This window comes from Callionymus lyra, chromosome 4 (assembly GCF_982586985.1).
Source record: "Callionymus lyra chromosome 4, fCalLyr1.hap1.1, whole genome shotgun sequence".
NCBI classification, from domain to species: Eukaryota; Metazoa; Chordata; class Actinopteri; order Syngnathiformes; family Callionymidae; genus Callionymus; species Callionymus lyra.
This window is the reverse complement of record NC_141821.1, coordinates 30593894-30608496: the sequence shown is the minus strand read 5'-3', so window position 1 is coordinate 30608496 and position 14603 is coordinate 30593894. Positions and strand designations below refer to the sequence as shown.

General features: G+C 39.5%; 1 protein-coding gene across 1 annotated transcript in view; it reads left to right on the top strand.

Annotated features, from left to right (window-relative positions):
- nhsl2 (NHS-like 2) overlaps positions 1 to 14603 on the top strand; it is an 88503-nt gene that overhangs the window by 66242 nt on the left and 7658 nt on the right. Inside the window, exons 3-5 of the mRNA XM_087789689.1 lie at positions 7088 to 7230; positions 10132 to 10372; positions 14043 to 14225. Of these exons, the coding sequence (XP_087645815.1) occupies positions 7088 to 7230; positions 10132 to 10372; positions 14043 to 14225 (567 nt within the window). The remainder of the gene's footprint in view (positions 1 to 7087; positions 7231 to 10131; positions 10373 to 14042; positions 14226 to 14603) is intronic.

Here is a 14603-nt window from a genome sequence, read left to right as displayed (position 1 = left end):
TTCGTCTCACTGGAGAGAGGAATAAAGGGTGACCCAAATTTGACACGAGCGGGTCACATATTGGCGAGGGAGAGCTGAATGGCTCTTGTGTACAATAGGTGGAAGAAAATGCATCTGTGATTGATAATTGCTGCAATGATCCCACGTCAGAATGTTCAGAAGTGACCCACACACACGCACACAACTCAAGGATGCTTGACCACAATACGCAGGTTAGTGATGCATGAGTGCACGGACAGCTTGTCTGGTCAGAAGAAGGGGGAGGTTAAGCTCCACTGGTGTGTGCGCGTCTGTGCACAAATTAGTGGGAGTGACTGGCATACCTTTACACCCCTCACTCCTATTGCATCCCCTCCCTCACTTTCCCACCACAGTGCCCTGCAGTCATGAGCCTCACTCTTACAAGACGCATGGATCTACCCGCGAGTTCCTCCTCTCTTCTTCTGCTGCTGCTTTCTGGACTCAGAGCGTGAGTTTGTTGTTTATTCTGGAAGAACTTGTTCTTAAAAGTGATTTTAAACATACTTTTGTTCCACAATGTGTAGTGTATGGAAGTCGGTTTACTTCTAGCATGAAATGTGAGCTTGTTGTATTTGTTGTATACAAAATATTAATGTTTGGGTATTAGTATCATTACTATTTAATAGTGACCACATTCATGATATGAAACCTATTTACAAGCATTTCTTTCCTTTTATGTCTGAAGGTCATTAGAAGAAAAGCTGAGAAAACTTCTAGGAAATTGAAATGATTTCTCATTTTAACTGACTGAATGACTGAATATGTAAAATGTAATTGTAATTTTTTATTAAAGACAAATATAGCCAAATAAAAATAGAAATAAAACAATGCAGTTGGAAAAGTAATTGGGATACAGAAAAAATGTTTTTTTTAATTTCCATTTGAATTGTTCGTAAGTTTGTGGCAAATTCTATTACAATAGAAAAAAACATAATTTATAAGCTCATCTCATCATATTTCATCTTGTATTATCTATAGTACACAATATATATATGATATAGTTTAATACATATCCATATACTAAGAAGATATCCATATAATTACTGACACACATGCATTATGCATATATACATACATATATAGATGTTCAATTGCATTATAACCATCAACACAATTCTTTTCCAGATCCTCAGTTATCACAATTCCTCTTCTTTGTACTGCTTCAGAAACTTTTTACAGATTTTTTTTTTTTAACTGATGTTTATTTCCACTTTTTTAGATGTGTTTCTCCAGACTGATCCACAAAGTCAATCTACAGCTTGAAATGCACATACTTTTCATATTTATCAGAGCTTTTTTGAATTTTAGGTTTACACTATTTTCACGGTTAGACCAGATGTGTACATTTCAACGAATGTATAAATGATAAATAAATAGCATTTACATGTTATATTATTAAGAGTCAACATATTCAGAAGTCCATAAATCTTTAGTTATTTTGACCATCGTGGAATTAAAAACTTGTTTCCTTGTTTCCTCCTTCCAGTTCTGCCACTTTTTAGCTCAAAGATTCTGACCTAACATTTATTTGCAGTCATCAGCGTCAACATTGACAACATTAGTAACATTAGAAAACATCCATCATTAAAAAAGACAACCTCAATAACATAGGTAGATCTTGTGGTAGTGTAGTATTGTAGTATACTGTACATGTAGTAATAAATGTAGAGTTAAGTATAGATTTATTTTTGGATTAAAAAGACTTACTGATATCTGGAGCTTGTCGCAGGACTCAACGGCTTGTTTCTGACATTGATGACTTAAAGTAAATAGTTTGACCTACTTATGGGGGAACAGTTCTGGACCAGTACCTGCACCCAGAGTTACTGTGGGATAAGCAGCCTTAAGGATACTTAACAACTTCCATTTTCTCAACTCTTGGCAAAGAACAGCACTTTTCTTTATCTGGCAACAGTTCAGTTCCTCACGCTCTAAAAACATTTGCCTATGGAAACCCATTTTCACAGCTTAATTCTAAGTCTTTCTCAACGTTCAGGTGAACTTATTGGTTAACCCAGTAGGGTCAATTGAATTATTGACATTGAATTATTGACAGCTCCAGTGAATGTTTTTTTTACAATTGTCCCTTCACTTGGGAGAGACATACACTTAATAGTCTCGAACTCAACTGACCGGGGGTCACCAGAGGTCAATTCTTGTTTAGACTGGACTGCAGGCTGGGAGGTCTTTCAACCTCTTTCCCTTCATTCCTTTGATTCAGATTTAATGAATATTTTGTTTAGTGGATTATTGTGTGGTTTAACCATGAATTTTGGGCCATTTTTTATCAAATCTGATGAGTGTGTGTTTCTAGATGTGTTCCTTCTTCAGTATATAACCAAAGCTTAATTAATGATTACATGTGAAGTGATCGATTTTTCTTACCGCTTGACATTTTACAAAGATGGAGTGCATTGCTTGACCCACACTCATAAAAAAACACCTATTCACCATTCTCCACACATCAGAGTAAAAGTGTTTCCAGTGTGCGCTTCATTTTTAACTGTGGAAGAATGGCTGAAAGATTTGAAAAAAAAAGTTTGTCTGATCGCTCTTGGGTCTTGTGATGAATCCCAAGTGTCATGATTAATATTGGTTTCTCCAGAGCTGCCCACTGTTAATGTGAAGCCACTTCTGTTGGTTTTCAACAGATTAGTTCCTTAAGTGAGCAGAGTATTCTCAAACACAATCCCATTTCATTTCCTCATCCTTTTCTCCACCTATTTCTTGTTAATCTGTAGCATTTAAAGGATTCTTCAGGCTTTTCGCCTCTTCTTTTTATTTTCTTTACGTTAATCGTCCTGGGCTTAAATCTGTTTTCCAATGATGTTCTTTACTTGATGCTTTCCAGTCGAAGCACATTTTTCTTCATAGTCTTCATCCTGTTTTGTGTTTCTTCAGGTCGTGTTTCTTTTACTTCTCTGTTTTCAAATGTAGTTTTCTCTCCAAGCACGCTCGGTTCATATTACTCCTGCTTTGTCCGATCCTTTGACCTCAACTATGCAGGGCATGTTTTTGCTAGATTTGGTTACATCCGCGTTTATTTGGAAGCGGTTCATTGTAGCCACTCTGGTCCATCCTCTACTCCAGCTCCAACCTACAGTCTTATTTGCTGGCTTGTCCTTTCCTCCTCCCTCCTGGGTATCGTTGTCATCTTCTTCCTCGCCACCGGTTCTTCCTCCTACTGCTCTGCTTCATGTCTACCCCCTGTGTCGACGGACTCTTGCTGATGCCTCACTTCTTCAGGCCAATGCAATCTGGACCTGAAGAGTTCTGGCGTCACTGCAGTTTAATAACCAGCTGAACCTGCTGTTTTCTGTGCAGTGGTTCATTACCAGCTATTTTTAGTGTGGCTTCATGCACACTTGTTTAAGTCAGGAATCCTTTAACAATGTTACTATAAATTAAAACAGACAAGACCTCACCTGTAACACACCCTTAACTCTATCATAATGGATCAAGTTACCAGCTTTTCAAAGCAATTACTAATAAATTATATAAAAATGAACATCGGTGAAATGGCTGGATCAGGTCAATGGATTAGCAAGGTGGAAGTGAGGGTAGATCTGAAGAGAATGAAGAGTTTCAAGCCAGATGTGAGAAGAGACAGCTGTCAACTTCCTGTCAAGACTCTTTAAATAACGCTCAAATGAAATGACAAGTTTCAGTTTCAGTTTATTTAAAAGGTCAATGTGCAGTTACATTAAAAAGATGGCTGCACATTTAAAGAAATGTGGTCGACAATAGGTTAAAGGTTTTATATCATGCCTCTCTGTTGTGAAAAGCTAAATCTTAAATATGGTCCATATGATATGGTATGTGATATATGCATGATACTGACCGAGCTCGCCATCCCAGCATGGTTCAAAGGCTTCCTGACGGACAGATGAAACTGGGGAATATCCAGCCCTGAGGCTCTTTTCTCTGGAGAGATGTGTCTCTTCTTTCTGCTGTTCTCTGTGCACACTGACTGTATTCGGTGGATCTAAGCATCAAGATTCTAATGATTTTTAATTAAGGACAAAGACGAGTGACATGACAGATGACAGAGGAGGCTAGTCCCCTGAAGAGCTTATTGTGAAAGTCTTTGTAACCCCTTAATAATTACCTATGCAAACATCAAGTGGACCTACAACATAGAGGCTTTACAGTCCAGCCTCATTCTGGACTAGGGCAGACTACAATGTATGAATACAACATGGGGCTTTCTATGTTTGTCATTATATTGAATAATAATTACAAGTTTTCATGAGAATGTTTTCCTTTTTTTATAGTAATGATTATTTTACTGCATTTTTTCCTCCCTGAGCTGTAATTTTAAGTTTATTACGTTATTTATTTTTTGGAGTCTCAAACTCATTGATCTAAGTTTCATTTATATTTTGGTGTTAAATGTGTGATTTTTGGGGTTTCACTGTGAATTTTGGACACTTATTGTTTGTTTCTATCTGTAATTCTGTTCCATCTTAACTCTATAATTAAAGCTATATAAATGATAACATTAGATGTGATTATCTTTATTTCTTAACCATCCAAAATTGTATACGGAAATTGCTTAACCCAACACATAAAAACTTAGACATCGAATGGAGTTCTGCAAAATATTGTCCCACGGGCCCGCAAATGGTCCTTGGGCCATGATTTTTAAATAAAGAGCACGCTTAGCAGATGGAAATCCAACAAATGGTTCCAAAGAACAATCCTATTCCTTATCAAGACAACAACTATTGCATCTCTCTAGCCTGTGGAAATTTATATAATCTTGAATGCATTAACACAATAGCGTAATCCTGTTTTCTTTGTCACAGTTCAGCTAAAAGAGATTTTTTCCTAATTCAAATAAACCAAGAAATGCAGTGAGTTTTTGTGTCTGTGTGTCTTCTTTAAAGTTGTGTGGCATAATTGCCCACGTAATGACGTTCCATTGACATATTCCTGCTGGGAACTGTTATTATTTCATGTCAACATTAAAGCCTTGTCTGCGGCACAGCGTGGGTGTGCACACTGCAGACCAACATCTAAAAACATGTTGTTATCGTTTCCTCATAAACGCTGCTGCTGAGAAATTGTCCTTAATGATGCAAGACACCAGACAAACCATCAGTCAAAGCCTTGGACCATTGTTCACAAATTCAATCTAAACATCATACAGAGTGTGCAAAAGAAGATTACATTCCTCCTACTATTTCTTTATGGCGTCGTATGATCAAAGATGATGTCAGGCAATTGAACTGCAATAACAAGTAGTTAAGTCAATATAAACCTCTAGCTGCATGAAGCTGTAATGAATCACGCTAGAATCTGTGGATCTGGTCCTAGAATGGACAACATGCAGTCCAGGAACTCCTTATACCACATATTGCCTTAATTGTGTAAAATATATCAATCCATAATCAACCAATCAAGAAACAGATCACAGATACACATTTTCTTACCACTTAATATTCCCTTTTGAATCCATGAATGGATGGATGAATGGATGGATGGATGGATGGATGGATGGATGGATGGATGGATGGATGGATGGATGGATGGATGGATGGATGGATGGATGGATGGATGGATGGATGGATGGATGGATGGATGGATGGATGGATGGATGGATGGATGGATGGATGGATGGATGGATGGATGGATGGATGGATGGATGGATGGATGGATGGATGGATGGATGGATGAATGGTGGATTGGATAGGAGAATGAATGGATGGGAGTGTGGGTGGATGGATGGATGGATGGATGGATGGATGGATGGATGGATGGATGGATGGATGGATGGATGGATGGATGGATGGATGGATGGATGGATGGATGGATGGATGGATGGATGGATGGATGGATGGATGGATGGATGGATGGATGGATGGATGGATGGATGGTGGATTGGATAGGAGAATAAATAGATGGGTGGGTGGGTGGTTAGAAGGATAAATGGAAGGTTGTTTGGATGGATGGAAGAATGAATGGATAGATGGATGAGTGGTTTGTTGGGTGGCTGGATGGATAGATGAATTGAGGGATGGGTGGATGGTTGGTTAAATGAAAGGATGGATAGATGGATGGATGAGTTGTTGGTTGGTTGTTTGGCGGGATGGATGGCTGGATGGACGTAAGGATTAGTGAATTGATGGGTGGAAGAATGGATTGATTGAAGGATGAATAGATGGTTGTTTGATTAAATTGACGTATGGTTGCTTGGTTGGATGGATGCTAGCATTTGCATTTGAACCCAAACCGTCTCATACTTCAATGTGCTACTGTGTTGAGTGCTGAGCCAATGAATAACCTGCTAATAGTACTTGTTATAAATGTGTTAGTGAGTGCAGTGAACCACAGTCTCTTGCTTCTGTCTGCCTGACTGCTATCACCTGATGCCAGACTGTCATGAGACTATTCCCCAAATGCCAACTTCTTCAACTACCTGACATTTGTTTGTGACGTGGTGCCTCGAAGCAATACACAAAAAGTTTCCTAAGTGGAAAAGCACAGTGTTGTGCTGCACAGAAATGATCTTTGACGTGCCGTCGCTGTGCAACCAAACTAAACCCGGGTGGAATCTATATTGTCCGAGAGGGCGAGTTTATCACAGTTTTAATAAAATGCACAGATGTTGCTGTTCCACTAAAGCCGGCAGCAGGATGGTGTCAGATTTGTGTGTGCATGTGTGTGTGTGTGTGAGAGAGTTATAGGGGGGCTTTAGGGATGAGTGGGGAGTGGGTCAGGAGTGTGTTTGTCGTAAAGGATTGGCTGAGGGATTGTTCGGGGGAATGTGCGTGTGTGGTGGGGGTGAGGGTTAGGAATCTGTTTACAATGGCCTGAGGGGGAGACGTCTAAGCTGGCAGCCATGAGAGGCAGTCGGAGCTTGAGACGTGAGAAGAGACTTGAAGTTAGGAAGAACTAGAAAGAAGAGAAAACACTTCTTCAACTCCCACAGTTGATGCAAGGCTGCAGTCGGATCATGTCTTCCAGCTCACTATGATAGGTCGTGTGCTCTCTGGTGTGGTGCGTGTCTCGGTGAAAGTGGATACTAACGTGTGCTCCTTTGTTTCTCCCCGTGATCCCGCAGACTTTGAGGAGCAGTTGTATGACAGCAAACTGACCGGTCAGACCTTCCGGTGTCCGTCGTCGCTCAGCTCAGACGAGACGTCCACCACGCTCAGCCGCTCCCCCGTCTCCCTCAACAACAAGAGGCCCGACTTCATCTTCCTGGTAAATAGCATCACACACGCTGTCATGTTCACACCGTTCTGCAGGGCATCCAGACATATTGCTGCAGCTGACAACACTGCTCAGCCTCCGGAGGAGAGGAAATACATATCACTTGTACAACGTCTGTTCGTGAGATCTATGTGCGGATAATTAAGTCATATATTCTTAAGATTGTAAATAAACAACACATTCGTTTTCATCAGTGAAAGCATGTAGCAGTAGTTCAATCTGAATTCCTAATCGTTGGGCAACAATACATAACATTTTGACATTATAATTGTTTTTTCTTATTTCTGTAAGAATTTTTATTTTATTTTACATGATTATTTAAAGTATCATGTGACCACCAAGCTGCTTTACAGCAGTGGTTAAGATACCGTGTTTTCATGATGTACTGCAAGGCTTTATAATTTACTGAAAGATCAAAAGAGACAATTACTCAACAAGAGCCTTTATAGATAGATAGATAAACTTTATTATATTGTATGTTAAAGGTCAACTAATGTGTTGATTGAAGTGTGTCTTAAATAGATTTTGGACCTCTATTGTACTCATCAGTATGTGTCTGTTTGTACAAAACAAAAACAACTTTTTATAAAGACGTTTACATTAGAAAACATTTTTTTTCAAGATAAAATCTTGTTTACCATATACACGCCTACTCTGCTGTGATTAGTCAAGCATCTAAATTCTATACTGGAAGTCTCCACCTCCAAGGGACTTGTTGTATAAACAAAGCGGTACAATGAGTCCCTTGAAGGTGGAGACTTCTGAGATTGATGATGTGCAGTCACAAACCTCGATGTTTGACCAATCACAGCAGAGTGGGTGTGGTCACCAAGATTTATTTTTTAGAGCTCGGAGATAAAGTTGACAACAGGAAACTAAAGTCACTCTTGTAGACTTTAAAAAATGAGTCACCCTATTTCACATTGTCAGTGGACTTCTACAAAATCCTGCCAAATGATTTATTGCCTTCCAGAAAAAGAAGAGAGGATGATTTATACATCCGTGGGGATGGAGTTCTAACACATTCTTCCACAGGGTATTCCTTTATGTCATCAAATACTTAATAACCAATTAACAGTCAAGTTGTAACATTGAGTTTTTCGAGCAAAATACTTTCACTCTAATCTTTCCTGAGATTGCTTCTCTTGTTTGTCCGATTAGAAGCTCTCGATCTACCTCTGAGACTGCATAACTGTTACTCCACGTTATTTGGTTCTTCAGGCTCTTGCCTCCATTATCTTAATGTCTTTCCCCATTTGGACTGATTTCTATCTGAATTTGGTAGATTCCCATCAATGGATCTGCTGCATCAAGTGAAACCTGGTTCCTAGCCCAAAATGTTTTTTGGGCAGCCTGCTAAATGGGACTTAGTCTGGATATTTATCCTCAAAACCAGGCAGTTGACAGATGCTGTTTCCCTCACAGCTGGGATTACAACACCAGGTTAAAGCCAACGATGCTGCTGGTCCGCTCGCAACTCCCGCATAATCAGATCTTCATTTCCTTTTACTTATTCATGAGAACATGCGTCAGTAGGATCTCTGCAAACCTTACGCTTCAGGAATCATGCACGCTTAGATCTGACAGGGCTGGAATAGTGGAGGAAAGTCATCCCTTAATTACCAGAGAATCCAGAAACAAAGTAATTGTATGAGGGTGTGTGATGGTCCATTGATCTGGTTAAGTAGATCCCAAATATAGATAAAACATATGGTGACAAGAGTTCAAGTACTGAGATCATTGATGTTGAAAGGAACTGATGCCTCATGAACATTCTTTGTTCTACAAATCCACATAACATAACGTTTGAACAACAAAACCTCAATCTGCTTGTATTTTATCAGGCATTTTGTCTTGTTTCATTGTGAAAAAAGCCTTGGTAATGGTGTTTGGAGATTAGACCTGTTGTCACCAAGTTAATGTTTTGAAACCATGTTGGTTTTCTTCTAAAGTGGTTCAAGGACAGTTAAACATGTTATGATTTGCCTCTTTAAAGGAGCAAATAGCATATTAGCAGCGCTTTTGTTGCAATTAATTGGCAATTTTGTGTGACACTCTGATAAGAGTCAGACCCAAATGTGTCTAGAATCACCAGACAAAAGCAACATTTTCAATGGTTTATTTACACAGTAACAATTGAACAAACAAGTTACACGTAGATGACTCCAAAATGTCAAGTGTCCATATCAAAGTAAAACGAAAAGCACACCATAAACCAGCCAAGAACAAACTGAGACTAAAAAAGACAAGTGGTGGTGAACACACACACACACTAACTAACAACAACAAAAGCTAGGCAAGGCACAATGGGAAGAAGAAGAAAAACAACAAAAAATGAAAGCGAGCTGTTCAAGTAAAACGTACCGTATTCCAATGTTGACACCCCGCGCCTGTTGCTGGAGAGGATGTGATTAAAAGGCTCAAGAGGCACAGCAACAGGCATGGAAACACAGAACATGACCTGATATTTGAAACAGTAACACACATTTCAGTGTGTTTTGTGGAAAGAAAAAAAAAAAGTATTTATGTCCTGCGTAGCTAATCCTTGCACCTTGAAATTGTATCTTTATTGTACACACTTTTGAAAGTATGGGAAAGAACTGTGTGAATGTTTTTTGGATCTATCATTTTCATGACTCAAGTGTCTTTAAGTTGTACCACTTAGTTCTGCAAAAATGTAAATCATGTGACCAAAGTATTTGATTCCACTATTCAATATTCACATTACAATACCACACACACAAACTCCAGGGAGTCTCACACTTCCCTCACTATTAAGCTTCAGATAGTTATATTTTGTATATTTCAATACATTTATATAATCAATCTTCATCATGTGTTTTTTTCGCCTTGATTTATATTAAAAAAAAACAAATCTGCTTCTTCTTCCAGCCGGCCTCGAAACAGCTCTACGACGATGAGACCACCTCCTCTGTGTTTGGACTGAGGTCTGCGACCAACCCGTCTCCTTCCCCTTCCCCGTCCCCCTGTGAGTCAGAGCGCCCCCTGTTGGGCTGGAGTAGTCACAGCAGCACAGCCACCAATGCTGCCGCTGGACCACCAGTAGCAGAGAAACCCCGGTGGCACCCGGGGAGACGCACCCCTGCGAACAGCAACCCGCCGGATATCACGAGTGAGTCGACGCAGATCATGTGATCATAGATGTGTTCGGGAAGGAAGTAGCTTGTGATCAATTCAGTTGTTATGATTAACCAAAGTGATGCTCTGTGGAGTACATTTGCCGTCCAAATATAAAATAAATCTTTGAATATTAAAGTGGGGAGTTCATAAATTCTTCATGACCAGGATTTGACTGAACCAGAGCCAGGAAAGTTAAACAGAAAATATTTTCTTAAACATATGCATGTAAACAGATGCCTGTGGCAGTCTGCCTCTGAAGTGTCTTGGATTATCCACTGTTCATAAAACATACTTTTGGAGGAGAAACGTGATGAGATTACTGAACGGGTCTTTGGGAAGAAGAATTTATTTTGGAAAAGAAATGTTGATTACTGAGTACTTGGGCAGGAGTGTTTTTAAATCATCACCGCTCATGCTCATAATGCTTATTACTTTGTTTATGTTGTTGCTGGTAAAATGACCATATTACAACTCCCACAATGCACAGCAACAACTAGAACTCTATTTAAAGTGAAAACATTTTAGTTTTGTTTTGTTTTCAAAATAAATCCTCTGGTTGCTCAAGGGCACCTTCACACCACTGACACGTTGATGTCCTGAGTCATGGCCAAGCCAACCTCTTTCTTGCCAAATTATGTCGGGGGCTTTTAAATTTGGTCTGAAAAATACTTTAATAAAAGAACCATCACCATAGATCAAATCTGACCCGAGCTGCTAACAAGGCCAAACTTCCCGAGTATTTACACCAAGAGCTAGATCTGTTCTGCTCAGTGTTGTGAGTTACCAAAGGTCATAGCACATGTTTCATCATATCGTTCTGACACGTATGAAAACCCACACTGGAGCTGGAAACTGTGAGACTGCAGCAGATACTAGGGCTGACACCGAGGCTGTTCACATCCTCTATTGCCCTTGCCGCTCTCTTCTGTATGTGTGTGTGTGTGTGTGTGTGTGTGTGTGTGTGTGTGTGTGTGTGTGTGTGTGCCGTCAGAGCTGTTAGTATGCAGTGGTCATCCTCAGAAACATCGTTCTGACACTCCATCCTTCCGAGCATGTTTACTCACTTGCATATGCGTGTGTTTTGGCACAGCAACTGCTTCATCGTTGGAGACTCAGTACTTAAAGAAGTGTTCTTGTTTAAGCAAGAAAACCTTTAAATTATATGGAATCTGTAGGGAAATTATGTAGGGTCTTATATTCATCTCAAAATCTGCATCTTTCTTTAAAGTCTCTCTCTAACTGTAGCTCTGGGGTTATAAAGCACCATTATTCAAACGCATATATCTCAGCCCTTATGTAAGAAATGTTCTTGTGCACACAAATCTGCAGTTCAATGAATATTTGAATAATTGTGGGTTAAGTCTTATGAAGATAATATCTCATTACTGTGCCACTACTCTCCTTTCCCAAACATCGCTTCACCTCCAGGCTCTATAAAACGGCGAGCAGGTAGCCCGCTGCCTGTATGCTGTTGCCATGGTAACCTGCATAGAATGTCTCTCTCTCTCTTCCACCCAAAAAAATGACGGAATGACAACAAAGCAATTGAAGGGGCTGACGGATGATGGTGAAAGAGAATTTTAAAGATGTAAAATGATGAATGATAGACAACAGGTTGTCGCTCTCCTCTCTCGTTTCCTCTGGCTTCCTCTCGCCGCCCTCCTTCTGTCGCTCCACGCCGTCTGCATGAATGGGTGAGAGGGTGTTGACAGTGCAGATGTGAAAATGAAACGCAATCGCTCACTGATTTCTCTCCACAGACACGCTCCTAGTTAGCTAGGTTTGGAGTGAGTGAGTGAGTGAGTGAGTGAGTGAGTGAGTGAGTGAGTGAGTGAGTGAGTGAGTGAGTGAGTGAGTGAGTGAGTGAGTGAGTGAGTGAGTGAGTGAGTGAGTGAGTGAGTGAGTGAGTGAGTGAGTGAGTGAGTGAGTGAGTGAGTGAGTGAGCGAGCGAGCGAGCGAGTGAGTGAGTGAGTGAGTTAGGGAGTACACAATCATGGCTTTATTAACTAGAGTACTCTACTTTTTAAAACCTCAAATTCCCAAATTCATGCTTGAAATCCATTGGTCCTGATTCAAAATATGTTCCTCTTTCTTATAATAAGAATGTAAATAGTGAAAACGATAATCCGATATTTTAGCTCTGTGTTTTCAGTGGGCGGGGCTTAAGCATATTTTCTAATGTAAATATTTCAATGAAAAGATAGTTTTGGACATGCAGACAAATACTGATGATGAATGAGACAAATGAGGTCCAACATCTATTTAAGACACACTTAAATCAACACATTAGTCGATCTTTAAGTATGTTTAGACAAGGTTTAGACTTTAGCTCCTTCCTCACAGATAGAGCCAGACTGATGGAGATGTTAGATCTAGATAGAGCGTCTCTACAGTGAAGCACTCTGAAGATATTTTTAGTTTTAACTGCATCATTCATCTTAATCATCAGATTGTGTTCTGGGTATTTCATTCGGGGGAACATCAAGTACTTTGCCACACTTTTGTGTCACACGTAGTGCAAACATGTGTCGCTTTAGATGTATTATTTACGCTGAGAGGAAAAAAAAAGTTAGACTTATCTAGAAACAAAGCATCAGGATATGCTTGTGTCTCTGAAGGAGGAGGAAGAATGGTCTTTTGTCTCTGTCTTTGCTGATTTTGATTTGACTCTTATGGTCTTTAACTGTTTTTGATTTGTAAAGTTTTTGACACTGGAATTGTAGCCCAACAATTTTCCTTATTTATCATCATTATCACACATTTTCCTATCTCTATCAGTTGTATTGCAACACTACCAAACTACAGTCATGGTAACTGTATCCAGACGAGCGCTCAGGCTTTGCCTTTTTTTTTTTCGTTTCCCAAATTCTACCTGAGCCGTCTTTGTGATCCATTGACTGATTCATTATCGACTGAACCAGGATTGTTTCTTGACAGGAACATATTTTTATAAACGCCCTGTCAGCCGAAGAACATAACATAACTGTTCATCCTCATAAAACAGTTGTGCAAACACCAAACATGTGTTAGAGTGATGTACTTCACCCTCCCGCTCGTGTTACCATACGGATGAAGAATAAAGAATAAACAAAAAGCACTGTTTTTACCATATATTTGCAGTAAATAAATACATTATATAAGATAATTGTTTGCTTTAAAATTCGTTAACTTAATATCTACAGGGATTCTTTTACACCACTGTGTTGTTCTCTTGCCATTTACAAGTGTCTGTTGTTACTCTGATGCAAAAATGATGATGAAGCTGACAGTTCACTGAGTTATATGTTGAATAAACAAACAGATCTACAATGTAGAACTATAGCAAATAACTCTATTTAAGTTTTTATTCCCCAAATTGTAAATTAAATTACACTCACAAGTGTATTTTGACCGAAGACAAGAAACCAGATTAAGAAAAATAAATTACACTCACAAGTGCATTTTGACTAAAAATAAGAAACTGGATTAAGGAAGACAGAAAAATCAATTGATGAAGGAGAGTTTTAGTGACTCAGATCATGTTTCGCATCATTTTGATTCATTTTAGAATTGTCTTTGGGAAACTAACCTAGCGTAAATGTTGAAGGAAGATGTGAAAAACATGCTTTCGGTAAGGATGACTTCCCTTCTTGTTAATAATCACTGTCTGTCGTCCTCCTCAGGTGAAGGGGGAGGAGGAAAGTTTCACGGTGTTGACCTCCTGCAGCACTCTGCTTCCCCATCCCCCTCTCCAGGGGATCCCCACCACCACCAACCCCACTCGTTGGAGCCTGTCACAGACACACACCACCAGAACCTCTCCCTGAGGAAGATTCACTCTGACCTCGACGCGACCTCACCTGCAGGTGGGTGTTGAGGAGTAAACAATAAGGAAATCTCTGGCACGAAAGCTTTTATCCTCATTTTTGCAGTATATTCTCTACGGACCCTCGCCGAAAGATCGATGTAGAATAAAAACATGACTAGGAAAGAATCCTTTAAATTAATTTTCCAGTGCAGTACTCAAATATATGTTTTATGTGATATAAAGGTACTTGTCACAACTGCAAAATATTGTAAGGGCCTACAGTTTTGACAGTTTTCGCACAAGCCTCAACATTTAATATTTGTAAAAAATGCAAAATAGAATTTGAAAAGTGTGTCTTCTTTAAATATATTTTGGGTTTTTGCAATCGCTTACAACTCTACTTGGGTTTAAATGCTCCATTTATTGTGTCTAGTTC